Below are 16,530 nucleotides of genomic sequence, written 5' to 3'. Positions count from 1 at the left end.
TTTTTACCTTCAATCTTGTTTAGTCCAGATCTTTCCAAGTGACCATTAGAATTTTCTTGGCCTTCCTCTTTGTTGGTCCATCACTTTTTAAGTGTACGGCATTTAGTTGTCATGCGTCCAGGCTTTTTACACTCATAACATATGACCTTTCTACCTTCTTCTTGAACAAGTCTTTAGAACCTATCCTTCTTTTTGTGGAAACTCATCACTCTTCCTTTCTTTTTCATCATGTTCTTAAATATCTTTGACACAAGAGATATCTCGTCATCCATTGAGCCTTTAAAACCCCATCTAAACTGTTGTGCTCAAACTCAGCTTTTAAAACTTTGCCCTTATCCCTCTTCTTAATAGTTTCACTAGTCCTTGGAGCAATAAAATCATTAGCTCTCAAATGATCCTTGCTTTTCATATGAATTTGATGAACCCTCGAGGCTAACAGAAGTTCATCCACTGTAAGAGTTCTAAGGTCATGAGCTTCTAATATAATGGTGACCTCTGGTTCCCAAATCTTTGGAAGGTTATCCAAGATCTCGAGATTTTTCTGAGCTTTAGAAAACTCAATTCTCAGGGATTTTAACACATTGAGAATGGTTTGGAATCTTTCAAACATCTTATCAATAATTTTGTTCTCCTTCATAGAGAACAACTCATAGTGTCTTTGAAGAGTAGTAGCTTGTTTAAGCCTTACATCTTTAGTACTCTCATAAGTTAACTTGATGACTTCTCACATTTCTTTAACAGTCTTGCAACTGTATAACTTGTACATCGTTCTGGACAATGAATAAGCTAAAATGTATCTTGCCTTTGTGTTAAGCTACAAGATGTTGTAGTCTTCTTGTGTGTACTCATTTTCTAGTTTGGTTACAAGAGCATCACCACCGACTATGATGATTTTCTAGAGATGGTATTGGGTAGACTTGATAAACATTTCCATCTTGCCTTTCCAATATGGGCAGTTTTCTACGTTAAAAACTAGTGACCTTATAAGAGAAGCTCTCTTAGGCAAGTAGTGATCTTCACTGCTTTCAACTAAGAATCTTTTCCTTTATCACAATTAGATACTCGACTTTGTCAAAGGCTGAACTTTGATACCAAATTGTAGAAAAAAGAAAAATATTAGAAGGGGATTGAATAATGCTAATCAAAAACTTCAACACTCTTTTAAAATAGTGACATAATATCAAAAACCTTAAGTGCAGACAAAGAGTCAAGAGCAAAAAATATACAATATTTTTATATTGATTTACCTTAATCACAGCAACTACGTCCAATTCTTAATTATCCTAATCAAGTTTCACTATCTTTTACAAAGATAAAAGTATTGTTTTACAAACTATTTTTAACTCAACTTAAATATTAGGTTAAAATCCATATTTGATCCCTTATAATATTTTTTTTGTTTCAATTTAATCCCACTTTAATTTTTGATTTTAATTTGGTCTCCAATAATTTAAATTATTGCAATTTAGTACTTCTGTCAAAATGATTTAAACGGAGTTAACTGTTGGCCACGTGGATGCCAGGTAGATGCCACGTAGATGGATGCCAAATTTATTGAATACACCTGGAACCAGAACGGCCCGTTCTAGTTGCACTCTTGGTGTGTAAATTTGTACCTGGAACGGGCCGTTCCAGATGTAAAATTTACACACTAATAGTGTAACCAGAACGGGCCGTTCTGGTTTCAGAACGAGCCATTCTGGTTCCAGAATGGTTAATGACTATCGTTCACGGTTGTGAATCATGCAAGGAAAAAGATCCAAGGTATAAAACATTTCAAACACTATATTTGGTAATATTGTCAATGGGGATTGATAATTTCAATTGCTAAACATTTGGGCTATACAGTGTATTATTAAGGACGATGCAGTGTATTACTAAGGATAATGGTAGCATGTTTTATTTCATTGTTAGTCAAACTGGAGTGAACCACTTACTACCAAATTGACACTATACAGTCAAGGATGAAACAAAATGATGCTTTCCCTTGAAGTCATTGACGATGTAGCCCAACAATAACAACCTGTTCTTGATGAGGTACAACCTGAATTTTTGTGGTTTAGGGTTTTCCTTCAGCATTACCCAGATGATTTCCTTTCTCAGTAATTTCTTTGAACTTTTTTAGTATATGTTATGTTCTGAATTTTTATTTTCAGTTTCTAAACCATGTTTCTGTCTTTGAATTTATGATATGTTATGAATTTTTATTTTCAATTTTTGAATCACATTGCGACATTTTGGTCAACGCATGCATGAAGTTGGAGTTCTGGAACGGGCCGTTCTGAATCCAGAACGGGCTGTTCTAACACCAGAACAACCCGTTCTGGTTTCAGAACGACCGTTCTGATGCACTCATGGTGTGTTAAATTTGCATTTGGAACGACCCGTTCTAGTTGCAAAATTAACACATAACATGTGCAAGCATAACAGACTGTTCTAGTTTCAGAACGGGTCATTCTGGTTCCAGGTGTATTCATGGAATTTGGCGTCCACCTATGCATCTACGTGGCATACACCTGACATCTACGTGACCAACCGTTAACTTCGTTTAAATCATTTGAACGAAAATCCCAAATTGTAATAATTTAAATTATTGGAAACCAAATTGAAACTAAAAATTAAAGTGGAATTAAAATGAAATAAAAAAATTATTATAAAGAACCAAATAAGAGTTTTAACCTAAATATTATTTGACTTATCTCTTCAAATAATTATCTAAATATTATTTAAATAATGAATCTTCTAAAAAATTTTAACACCCAAATATTCTTTATAATAAAATCTTTTCGAGTTTCAACAATCTAATATTATTTTTTTAAAAAACATTTGTAGACTTCAAATAATAACACAAGATAAAATTGAACAATTATTTTATTATTGTTAGAAAAGTTACTTTAGTATTTAGTAAAGTAAAACTCGAAGATGTAATGCACTGTCATTTGCAACTTCCAAACCAAAGGGAAAATGTAAAGAATAAGCAGAATTTGAAACCTCAATTCGCCGTGGCAAGAATCGTTTCTAGCGAAATCAGAACTGAATCGTGGGTTAGTTTGTTTGTGCCCCAATTTACAACAACACATTTCAAACTTTCAATCTTCTGTGTATTGGTTCAAATTTCAAACCAGAAAAAAAAAAAAAAGAAACACGATGAATCCCTACGATGCAGAGAGACTAAGAGACGAAGTGATTTATCTTCACTCTCTGTGGCACCAAGGCCCTCCACCACCGCCACAAAACCCCGTTATTCATCAACCCTACATCCCCCAACACACGTGGCACCTTCGTCCTCATCCACAACCTGCACCCGCCCACACCAGATCACTCCCCACAGTCCCCTCCACTACCTTCAAGAAGCGCAAAAGAAATAGCCCCGAGGAGAATGTTGCACGGCCCGACCCAGGCCCGGCATGGCCCGTCCCGGTTCGGCCCGACCCCACCCCAGCTCCCAGTTGGGCCGCGCCGAAGCCCGGCCCAGCCCCCCCTCCTGAGGCGCCTCTGGAAGGGAACGAGAGGCTTCTTGCGATGAAAGCGCAGCAGAAAGCGTGCGGGGCTTTCAAGAAGTTTTTATCGAGTTATAATGATGATGATGATGATGATGATGGTGATGATTATGATGATGGTGATGATGGGTGGGAGGAGTTTGAGGAGTTCTTTGAGGGGGTGTTCTTGGAGGACCATGAATTAAGGGGGTATTACCAGAGGAGTTATGAAAGTGGAGAGTTTTGTTGCATGGTGTGCAGTGCAATTGGGAAGAAGAAAGCTGGGAAGAGGTTTAAGGATTGCGTTGGGCTTGTGCAGCATTCCATGTCCATTATGAAGACTTTGAAGAAACAGGCCCACAGGGGCTTTGGGCTGGCCGTGTGCAAGGTTTTGGGCTGGGATCCTGATCGGCTTCCGACTATTGTCGTGAAGGGGAAGCCTCTTGGGATGGAGATGAAGCCTGCTCAGGCAGAGGTAATAGTTTAGCCAACATTTCTAAGTGAATTTGGAGGTTTTTATTTAGGAAAAAAAAAACTTAAATGCGGTTTTCATGTGATTTTGGTGATGTTCTCCAATCGGAGTTTCAGTTAAGGTTTTTGGGTGTTTTTATATAGGACAAAATTTAGACATGGTTTTAATTTTTAAAGGTGTTTCTTTTGGGAGGGGGGAGGAGCAAAACTTGGATATAGTAGTACCATTGGTACTGTTTTTTTACTGTTTTTCAATCAGAATTGAAATTTTACTTTGATAATATGCATTTATATTTATGTAATCTTTAATTATGCATATTATTAAGGTTAAATTCTATTTCTGATTAGAAAATACCATCGCTAGTACTTGTAATACTGGACTAAGTTTTGTCCTTTTTGGGACTATTCTAGGATAAAAGTTTTATTTTGATTATATTTAATGCAAAACTCTTACATGGATTACTGAGGTGAAATTTCAAGTCTGAGTACTATGTCCTTTTATTTATGGTTTTTTTGGATTAGGATAGCCTATTGTTTGTTTTTCTCCTAATGATAGAGAATGACAGAAAACAGTTACATCAGGACTAGGCATTATCTGTAGGGTTCACTAATTTTTCATTTGTATATTAACTTGACATTGTAATGTTATTTACTAACATAAGAGAATTCAAATTCAGGATTATTTTAAAATAATAATTGAATTGGTTTGGTGTGCAGGGTGAGTCTCAGGTGAACAATGTTGTTAATGATGGTGATGGAAAAGATGGTTCCCAGTCCCTTGAATCAGATGATAAAGTTGTGCCTTTGGAGCTTGGTGACAAGCCAATTGAGGAGCCGGCACAAGAGGTTGATCAATCAGAGTATCAGTGTTAGCTGATAGCTGTTTATAAGTACGAGTTTTTTTAGCTTTTCAGGGAAAAAACAGAAAAGCTAAAAGAAGACATTGGTTGTAAATTCTCCTTTGATTGTTCTGTTCTGTTCTGTGTGCAGTGTTCTTCCAAGGAATGGGGTCATGATGAAAAATCGTTGGATACTAGAGTGCAAAATGGAGATGGTGGAGCAATACATGAGGTGAAACATTATTGTCTTTTTTCAATTATAAATTCTAAACAGAGGAATACATGTTTTATCAAGTGTGGAAATTTTCAGCCTGTATAGTCATTTGACTCTTTATTTAGGGAAAAATCTGCTGCTTTGTTTTTGTCTTCTGATTGCTACATATTAAGAATAAAAATCTGCCATATATGACAGTCCATGCAAAACTCGATGTTTTTCTCTGGCCAAGTCTAAAAGTTGCAGTAGACTAGTGTATATAAATAATTGAGGCTTAAAATTGTTAGAAGATGCAGGGAATATGATTGAATATGCTTGAAAAGATGGTGCCCATAAATTAGGTGATAAAGTTGTGTCTTTGGGGCTTGTTGATGAATCAGTCGAGGGGCATTTGCAAGGAGTTGATAAGAGTATTAGTGAGGATACTATCAACTTTAACCTTATCAGGAAAAAAAAAAGGAAAACAAAAAAGCTCAAAGAAGACACTGTTGCTGTTAGTAGTTAGGAAATTAGGAGTTATTATAGTTAGCTGAAAGGTTAGTCAGTTAGAGATTTGAGAGGTAAATAAATAGACGAGGATGTAAGGGAAGAGGCATTCTATCTGGTATCTGAGAATTGAGTTTTGCTCTTTGTAAAATGAGAAATCATCTGTAAAGGGAAACCCTTAGATTTGATTTCTCTGCAGTTAATTTTGTAACTGCTTGGCCAGCAGATCAATCCTATGTCTATAAAGTTCTTTTTGTCTATTTAGAAGTTATATTTTTTTAATGGCTAAGATCATTTGCAATTGAAATTTCAACTGCTGAGGATCGTGATCCCCTTGGAGTTCTCTCTATTATTTTATGTTATTTTGCAATGAAAAAATAGTGCAATCTTTCTTTTCTTCTATTTTCAGATCCCGGTTGATAACAATTGATGATTCTGATGTATCATACATGAGATATCTACATGTCCTGTATATTTTGGTCTGAATTATATTTGCTTTAAAAATACGCTGAATTGGTTGAGTTGTTTTCACAGGGTGAACCTGAGAAACCTGCAGATTGTCATATTGATGATTCAAATGTTCTTCAGGAAAATCAGGCAAAGTGAGCCGTGAATGTGATGTAGTTTCTAGGGAGGTCCATTTGGCTCACCACGACAATTCTGACTTTTTGGGTTAGTACATAGCTTAGTCTGGTTCACGAGATTCCCTTGTACAGAGTGATAATTTATAAATTTGTGGCAAAAGTTTTCAACTTGTAGTTAATATAGTGTAAATTTGCTCATGCCCCTTCCAAAATTACATCTTTTGTGTGCAGAAGTCTCATCTTGGCTCCCATGGTATCCAGAGAATAAACTCACATACACTGCCTATAATTTTTAATCAACTTTAAGTAAATCGTAATTTGTCTAAAATTTGATCTTGAACATTTTTTTTTATAGTTAATATAACAGATGTTGGGGGCACAAAAACCTTGCAAATTTCACATACTGAGGAGCCAGTTATAAGATTTGTCACCTTGATTTACAAAAGAAATCCAATTAGCTATGTCTTTCAGGAAGATGTGTTTTATTCCCTTGTTTTATTAGTGCAGGGTTTGTGGACCAGAATCATGTAACCATTTCAAAAGATCATGTTAAACTAACAGTTCCTTTGTCATTAATTCGTAAATGACAGGCATAGCTCCCTCTCTCTTTTTTCTTTTAATCATTGCTAAAAACTACGTACCATTATGTTTGACTTTATGTTTAGGTTTTTCATAGGAATCAAAGGTCAATTGGTTTGAAAAATTGTTCTGTATTTTCACTATATTTACCATTTTCTGAGGTTTACGCAAGGAAAAAATGAAAACAGAAAATAATAAAATACCGTCTTCACTATTTCTTATACAAACTTTGAAAAAAAGTAAATAAAATGTAAGTAAAAAGTATTCTCAAATTGTAATTGTGGACACCTCAATCTTTCTTGAAAGGTAGATTTATAGTAGTGCAGATAAATTGTTTTAAATTGTTTGGAAAGCAAAAAACAAAATTGTTTTTTTTTTGTGGGTAATACAGAGTTGAAAAAGAGGAAAACACAGAAAAAGAGAAATAGCCTACACCCTCAAGAAGACAGTCTTGGATTCATGAATCTGAAATGGCTTCAGGCAGAACAAGTTTTTAAAATGGTTTTTGATAACTGCTTTTTTAACTGCTTTCTTTATTGGTTACATGAAAAACTAATTAATCACTTCTGAAGCAGTTCAATGCTAGTTAACTGGAAATTCAAAGTTTTGGTTCAGTTGAACTGAATTGCATTTCCAATTCGGCTTAATTGGGCTCAATTTAGCATTCCTAACTTGAACTTTTCCTCGTTCTAGGGTGGACACGTTCTGAATGAAAAAAGAAGAAGAAGAAAACCATAAGAAAGAAAAATAAAATGAACTTATCCATTAGTTACAATTAATTGTATAAAACGTAGTGTTTGATTGAAAGAGAATAAGGTGGAGAAATTTTTATAAACCTTTTTTTGTTTGGTTCAATTTTTACTCTTCATGTAATTTTATCTTCCCTATAATATTGAGGGATTTAGAGAGGATGAGAGGAGTTTTAAAACATTTTTAGTATAATGTATAAAATATTTTTATTTGTATTTTTAAGCTCAAAATTATAAGGGTAGGAATGTAAATTGATTTTTAAAATTTCTCTCATTTCCTTGTGAAACAAATAAGAAAAGAGCTACCTTTTCTTTCCTTAACCAAATAAAATTTTTAATTCATCTCTTTTTTTGAACCAAATAGATCCTATGTTAAAAATATTTTTCTTTTGAAAGAATGTTAAAAGTAATTTTTTTTAAAGAAATTAATATAAAAAAATTTCTATAAATTATGGATCAGCTTTTTGTTTTTTTCTTTTAAGTTTTTATATAGTAGGATTATTCTACTAGTTAAGATTTAAGATTAAATCTAATTTTTTTATACATCGTATTTTTTTTGGGTACAAACTTGTGTTGGAATGAGGTATACGATCTCTCATTGAAAATTCTTAAAAAAATTGGTGATTGACTTTGGTTTTTCATTAGTTTATATATATTTTTTTTGAAAAAGCAAAGATATAGCAGGAATATAGTACGCCAACACCCCCAAGCCACTTCCAGGGAAAAATAAGTTGTGCAATCGGTGGCGTACCTAACAAATGACTTTTAAAAGTTTGTTGGTTTCCGTTTTACTATATATATATATATATATATATATATATATATATATATATATATATATATATATATATATATATATATATATATATATATTATTTCAAAGAAGTTAATTTATCACACTCATAAGAATATTTCCATGAAAAATCTATGCAAGAAAAATAAATAATATTTCTAGAAATGTTATTTTTAAATAATAAATTAAACAAAAAAAATCTAATATTTTTGGATGTCATATTTTTGAAAAAAATAATTTTTTTGTGTACCAAATTCTAGAGCAGTATTAAACAAATTTTAGGCCTAAGACAAAAATTTTATTTAAATTTTACTCTTAAATAATTAATAAATTTTATGTTTTATTTTTTAGTTTTAACGATAAAATTGATATAATTCATAGTGATGTTTTGGGGTGATACTGATTATATTTATTGCTCATTACAAATACTTTGTAACCTTTATTGATGATTATAGTCGTTTTAATTGGATCTATTTTTCACGCTTAAAAGATAAAGTGTTTTTCACTTTTAAATTTTTTATGCTTATGTTTAGAATCTTCAAAATCAAAATTCTTTACTAAGATAACGGGGGAGAATACATATCGCATTCATTTCAAGAATTCTTGCAATTTAATAACATTATATCTTAAAGGTCATGCCATTCTACCCAAAACAAAATTACCTAGCTAAACGGAAAAATCATTATTTGCTTGATGTTGTTTACATTCTTTTACTAAAATCTCATATGCCATCAAGATTTTGGTGTGAAGTCATTTCCAATGCTCATCTTATAAACAAATTTTTATCTCCATCACTCAATAATGAATCCTCCTTAACTGTTATTTGGTCACCTACCTAATTACTCCATTATTCGTATCTTTGGTTTTGTGTTATGTCCATCTTCCTTCACAAGTACTCAACAAGCTTATTGCACAATCTATTAAATGTACTTTTCTTGGATATTCTCCTCATCAAAAAGACTTTCTATATTATGATCCAAACTCCATAGAATTTGAGTCATTAGAAATATTATTTTCCAAAAAATATATATATATATATATATATATATATATTTTTTTTTTTTTGCAAAACTTCATGATTGTCTTTCTTCTCCAATTTTTGTTTTGCTATTTTTCACTCAAACTCAACCAATCCAATCTCATGGAGCCCTTCAAGATAATTCCTTGGTTGTTGATCCAATACAAGAACTTGAGCCAACTCCTCTACGATATAGTTCATGTGTTCATAAACCCTAGAAAGGTATATCAATTCCTTGATAACAAAATTATCATCTATTTTGTTCCTTCTTATAAATAGGCCATGGGGAATGAATGTTGGCAAAAAGCTATTGAAGTTGAGCTCCTTGTCTTAGAAGAGAATCAAACATGGGATATGGTGCCATGCCACACAATCTTTAAACCTTTGGAAAGCAAGTTTGTGTTCTCTATAAAGCTGTGCTTAGATGGGTCCATATATCGTTATAAAGTTCAACTAGTTGTGCTTGGAAATAAACAAAAATATCATTTAGACTACAATGAAACTTTTGCCCTATAGTTGCTAAGATGACCACTATGCACATTATTCTTGCTCTTGTTGCATCTCAATCTTGTTCGTTACATCAAATGGATGTAAAAAATGTGTTCCTCCACAGTGATCTCAAAGAGGAAGTTTGCATTAAACTTCCTAATGGTATGCTCACACTTCCTTTATTACTGTTTGTAAACTAAAACACTTTCCATATGGATTGAAAGAGGTCCTAAGAGTATGGTTTGAAAAATTTTGCTTCACACTACTTGGTTTTTCATTCAATCAAAATCAGTATGATTCGTCACTTGTCCTCTGAAGGACTCCTAAAGGCATTGTGGTGCTTCTTATTTATGTGGATGATATTGTGGTGACTAATTCTGATCAAGAGGCTATTTTTAGAATCAAACACATGTTACACTAAACTTTTCACATGAAAGAATTGGGCACTTTTTCTTGGGCTTAAAAGTGCATTATCATCTTGAAGGAATTTTTCTAAATTAGCAAAAGTCTATTCAAGATTTGGTGCACTTAGCTAGACTCATAAATGCAACCCTTGTTGACACTTCGATGGGAATTAATGTTAAATATAAACAAGACTAAGGAGAACTTCTTGATGATCCCACTTTATATTGAAAGTTTGTTGTTAGTCTCATCTATATAACTATCACTCACCTAGATATTTCATTTGTTATGCATATTGTTAGTAATTTCATGTAATATCTGCAACACTTCCATTTTTTAGCTGTGCAACGAATCATTAAATATCTTGTTGGCACCTCACAACGTGGTTTAGTTTTTCTTGTTGATTCATCTCTCCAACTCCACGCATATAGTGATGTTGATTGGGTTGGATGTCTAGAGACAAGAAAATCTACTATTGGCTAGTGTATACTCCTAGGAAATGCTCCCATTTCATGAAAATGTAAAAAACAAGATTCAATATCAAAATCATCCACGAAAGCAAAATATCGTGCAATGTCTGTTGCTTGTTCTAAAATAATATGATTGCATGGTCTTGGTCTTTTTACAGAGCTTGAATGCCCTCAAGCACAACCCACTCCATTGCATGCTTACAACACTAATGCTATCTAGATTGTAATGAATCCAGTTTACCATAAATAGACAAAACTCATCAAGGTTGATTGTCATTCTATCTAGAAAGGATATGATAGTAGAGTCATCACTCTACCACATGTCTCAACATCTGTTTAAATAGCTGACATTTTCACTAAATTATTGACACGTTAGTGATACAATTTTCTACTTGACAAATTGATACTTGTAGATCCTACATCATCAATTTGAAGGATGATGTCAATGGGTTTAAATGAAAAAAAAAATTTATATGTGATTGCACAATTATTTGTAATTATTATTCTCTTAATTAGAATAATCAAGATAAATGTAAACATGATAATTTAACTTATTTATAGCGTGTTTGTTTTCACGTTGAATGAAACTGAACCGTAATTCATCCCTTCCCTTACTTCTACTTTTCTGCTTTGGAAAGTGTAAAAAACCCGTTGAATGATATTTAAACGGTAAAACAAACACGCTATTAGTAGATAGAAAATTAAGTAGATTACTTGTAATCATTTTATACTTAAATGATAATTCTTGAAGAGGAGAACAAAGTTTTTCAGCCGATTCACTCCCGGTCTAACAAGTATGTGATTCATGAATTTCCCTTGTACAAAGTGATATATAATTATGTAAATTTGTGGCAAATTTCGCCCACTTGTAGTTGTATATCACTAGTTAATGTAGTGTACTTTGTTCATGTCCCTTCCAAAATTATGTTTTGTATGCAAAAGTCTCATCTCCGCTATCACGGTTTCCACTGAATACACAGTCACGCATGTGTGCCTGCACACTTGACCAATATTCAGGATACTTGATGCTTATTTTTTAAAGAAGACAAATCAAAAACTGTTGTAAATGCTTATGAATTTTAAGCAACTTTAAATAAATTGTAATTTTTCTAAAATTTGTTTTGAACATTTTATTGTTGTTAATAAAAGAAGTGGTGATAATAAATATAAGGCTAAAAACCTATTTTGGTCCCTTATAATCTTTTTTTGTTTCAATTTAGTCCCTCATTAATTTTTGGTCTCAATTTGGTCCCAAACTAATTAATTGGTTTCAATTTAGTCCCAGATTAATTAATTAGTTTCAATGTGAGACTTTCCGTCCAAATTGCTTTAACAGTGTTAACTTTTGGCCACGTGGATGCCACGTAGATGCATACGTGGTATTCACGTGGATGAGAATTTTTTTGAAAACTCCTGGACCGGAACGGCCCGTTTTGAAACCGGAATGGGCCGTTCTGGTTGCAAAATTAAAACACCACCAGTGAAACAGAACGGGCCGTTCTGAAACTAGAACTGTCCGTTCTGCTTTCAGAACGGTCCGTTCCAAAACTGTGAATAAAATATTTTTTACTTATTTGTGTTTTTGATATTATAATTATGCAATTTTGATCTCTAAGGTTTTAATTGAGTAATTTCACTCCTTAAAAGATTATAGTTGTGTAATTTTAGTCTTACAATTTTTAATTGAACAATTTTAATCTCTCAAATATCATAATTGTGCAATTTTAGTCTTTCTCATTAAAAATTTAATAATTTTAAAATTTTAATATATATATATATATATATAATGTTTTAAAACTATATAATTGTTTGTTTATTTAAATTAACGTATATTTTTTTTTAATGTATCAAATGATATATATTTATTATTACTAAATAAATAAAATTTATATATTATTAGTATTTTAATATTACTGATAAATTAATATCAATAATATTTTTACTATATTTATAAATAAATTAATAATTTGATAAATATAACTTAATATATATTAATATACTTTTACAAAAATATAAATATATAAGATCAGATATATATTTCTAATTAATATACTTATATTTTTGTAAAAATATATTAATATATAACAAGTCATATTTATCAAATTATTAGTTTATCTATAAATATATTAATAATATTATTGATATAATATCAAAAATTATAATATACGTTAATTTGAATAGATAAATAATTATTTAATTTTAAAAAATTATATATATATATATATGTATATATATATATATTAAAATTATTAATTTTTAATAGGAGAAACAAAAATCATACTATTATGATATTCGAGGGATTAAAATTGTTCAATTAAAAATTGAAGGACCAAAATCGCGCAATTGTAATTCTTTAAGGAATAAAATTATGCAATTAAAATCTTGGAGATCACAAAACTGCACAATTGTAATACTTGAGAGATAAAAAATGCAATTAAACCAATATTCTTGATTAATTTTATTAAAAAATATAATAATTTTAAAAAATATTTTTTATGGTAAAAATATTTAAATATTACTTTATAATTTTTTACAACTTATTTAAGATTAAAAGAATAAAATGATAAAAATTAATAAGATAAATATAATAAAATAAAATATAAAAAAATATTAATATATTTATTTTATTAGATATAATAACATAATTAAAATATAATTAATAATATATATATTATAAAATTATTAATATTTTATATATAAAAAAATAAAATAAAACGGGAACGGCCGGTTCTGAAACCGGAACGGGCCGTTCTGGTTGCATTTTCGGTGTGTTAATTTTACACCTGGAACGGGCCGTTCCGGATGCAAAATTAACACACTAAAAGTGCACCCAGAACGGCCCGTGCCGGTTTCAGAACGGGCCGTTCTGGGTCTAGGTGTTTTCAAAAAATTTCTCGTCCACGTGTCATCCACGTATGCATCTACATGGCATCCACGTGGCCAAAAATTAACACCGTTAAAGAAATTTGGACGGAAAGTCCCACATTGAAACTAATTAATTAATCTGGGACTAAATTGAAACCAATTAATTAGTTTGGGACCAAATTGAGACAAAAAATTAATGAGGGACTAAATTAAAACAAAAAAAGATTATAAGGGACCAAAATAGGTTTTTAGCCTAAATATAATACACTAATTGCTAATATTTTTCGAAAAAAAAAAAAACTGGTCGTAGTCAGAGAAAATTTGCAAATATCAGACAGTGGGTAGCTAGTTATAGGATCCACCACCTGGGGTTACAAAAGAAAGTCAGTTATTTTCGTGGTATGATAATAATTCATAAATTGTATACCATAAATAGAATGAATTTTATGGAAAAAATGCAAATTAATTAAGAGCTAAACCAAGATAGCAATAAGCTTGATTTCTTAACTAATATTTTGAATTTTGGAATCTAAATTTAAATTAGATTTCAAATTATTAATTTCTATTTTTTTAGTAGTTTTAGCAGTCGACTAGTTTTTTTCAATTATTTTTTTATTATTAAGGAAAGATAACAAGGATAAAATAGAACTTATTTTATAACAATCGTAATTAATTGTTATTGTTTTAATGTATTTATTTATGGGTCTTGATAATATTTTTTATGATAATTCTATCCCCCAATTGGATCAAGGCAAACGTCTGTGAAAAGATCGTTTGGATTTAAGAAAGAGTTCCTAGATTTTTTCATGATTCGTATATTCCTGTCCAAAAATCACATATATTAGGAGAAAGTTTTTTATTCTTAATTTATTTTAATTTATTTATAGGAGGAAAGATTTCACTAATAAATCAATTTTAATCACTAAGAGTCGTGAATATTTCTTATGAATGATATGTGAAAAAAAAAAAAAAAAAGTTAAACAAATGAACAACTAGTTCCTTCATTGAACTAGCTAGTCGTTTGACGGTCTAAGTACTGCGCGTAGACACGCAGAAATTTTGAGTTAACCTAATTTTTTTAAAACTCCTTTCATGATCAGATTCCCCACAAGGGCCTTAACTACCCCAATTGATTTATTTTTTAGCTTCGTTTGTGGTTGGCAAGTTCATTAATTTACTCTAACGTTGGGAGTTGGAACCAAATATATTATTTATTTTTCAAAACTATATATCTTAATCTACCAAGTAACTAGGGATGACATCGGGACGGGTCGGGTACGGGTTTCATGATACCCGTCCCCGTCTCCGCGAGTCAAACTCATTCTCGTCCCTGTACCCGTATCCGTCGAGTATGCGATTTTTATCTCCATTCCGTTCCCGTCGGGTATCAGGTATACCCGTACCTGCACCCGTACCCGTACCCGTACCCGTTAATTTTTTTATTTTTTATTTTTTGTAAAAAAATATGATATTTTTAAATTATTTTTTATTATATTATAATTATAATTAGGTTATTTCTCTATCTTATATTATAATAAATAATCACACATAAAAAAATATTAAAATTCTTTAATATATATAAATTGAAAGTGGGTATTAAATTAAAAATAGAAACAAGGATGGGTACGGGTACATGGCAGGTTAGTACATACCTGTACCCGTACCCGTACCCAATTTAATATATCGGGTTTTACTCGTACCCGTACCCGGTCAAACCGAATATTTCCCGTCAAAGTTGGGACGAGTTCGAGTATTACCCGCGAATACGGGTATATTTACCATCCCTATAAGTAACAAACCCTATCAAAGTAGAAAACTTCTCTTAGGATATAAAATGGCTTACGAGCCATGTTCATTTTCCAATAATAGCCTTGTTTGAGATGCCTCTTGTCTAGCTCTCCTCTAATTTAAGATGGTATAAGATGCTATCTCTCTCTCTCTCTTTCCCTTAACAAGAATGACTTGTAAATTTTATCAAAAGTAACCTTGTTTAAACAATGTAATTTCATTTTAAATAACAAATATTTTTATTAAAAAACAACTCCATTTTGATACTCAAATTCGAGACGATTAATCATATTAAAATAACTTTGTGTCAATTATCCACACATTAGGGTGATGGATAAGATATGATGTAAAATGATACTACTGTTTGTCTATAAATATTTAAGATTAGTATACATACATTAATAGAATATTAATGATGAAAAAATTATTATATTTGGATTAAAGTATTTTTTTTAATATCAAATTACTAATCAAAATAATTGTTTATAGTAATTATTAAACAAGAGTGTAATTGAGAAAAAATAATTGATTAAAGTTTAAATTTCTAAGATATCAATTGGTCTATAATTAAAAAAAAAGAAGACTAAATCATTATAAAAAGGAAATAATATGATCTAAGACTCATTAATTGTGGTAAAAAATGAGGATGACATACCTTCGTACACATGCATCAACTGTTTTGAGGGTGTTTTGATTTAATTATAGGTCTCAAGTTTATGTCATGAACATGCAATTGTGTTAAATAAGAGCTTTGTTATCTACAGTGATCCTTTTTGGTTAGAACAAAATTGTTTCTGGTAGAAGATAACTGCTGTATAGACAAAAAAATAAAATAATCTGAGGATGACATAATTTCACGTCTTCTGCACTGCACATGAAAAGTAATGGCAGTTTCCTTATATTTCCAATCGCCAAATTCAAAGGAGTCCCAGTCAAAATTTCACTCGCAATAGAATTTTGTCTGCATTTGATTTTTCAACCTATCCTTACCGTGTAGGAAGCATAGACATGCATTTAATTAGAACAAAAAATGTTTTTTCCACTCTAAAAAAGTACTTTTTAATACATTCTTTATTATATTTATAGGCTAGAAATTATTAGAAATCAGAAACTTTTGTTTAATAAATTTCACTTGTGACTTTGTAGTCTGTGTATCATTGAATGCACTCCTTTTCAATTATATTTTGACCATTTCTCAAACCATCACAAGACGCATAAGTCTTAAGTTGACCAAGTCTTGGGAAGTATCCATGGTTTCTTTATAACTAGAAACATTTGCTCTTGCATTGTAGCATCACGTTATT

At 31.1% G+C, this 16,530-nt stretch overlaps 1 protein-coding gene across 2 annotated transcripts; it reads left to right on the top strand.

Moving 5' to 3' along the window:
- Window positions 1-2,928: 2,928 nt before the first annotated feature.
- Window positions 2,929-6,271, top strand: LOC109818174 (uncharacterized). 2 transcript variants are annotated; one of them, XR_002241416.3, is made up of 4 exons: window positions 2,929-3,954; window positions 4,668-4,840; window positions 4,941-5,021; window positions 6,024-6,081. XR_002241416.3 is itself a non-coding variant. In XM_020383578.3 (4 exons), exons 1-4 carry the CDS (start codon window positions 3,148-3,150, stop codon window positions 6,093-6,095), a joined length of 1,089 nt encoding a protein of 362 aa, XP_020239167.1. In that variant the 5' UTR covers window positions 2,930-3,147; the 3' UTR covers window positions 6,096-6,271. The 2 variants fall into 2 exon arrangements, 1 of the variants encoding a protein (XP_020239167.1); XM_020383578.3 differs by having other exon boundaries at window positions 2,930-3,954; window positions 4,668-4,796; window positions 6,024-6,271.
- Window positions 6,272-16,530: the final 10,259 nt, after the last annotated feature.

This window comes from Cajanus cajan, chromosome 8 (genome assembly GCF_000230855.2).
Source record: "Cajanus cajan strain Asha chromosome 8, NIPB_CcT2T_4, whole genome shotgun sequence".
NCBI lineage: Eukaryota > Viridiplantae > Streptophyta > Magnoliopsida > Fabales > Fabaceae > Cajanus > Cajanus cajan.
This window is presented reverse-complemented; position numbering and strand designations above follow the sequence as displayed.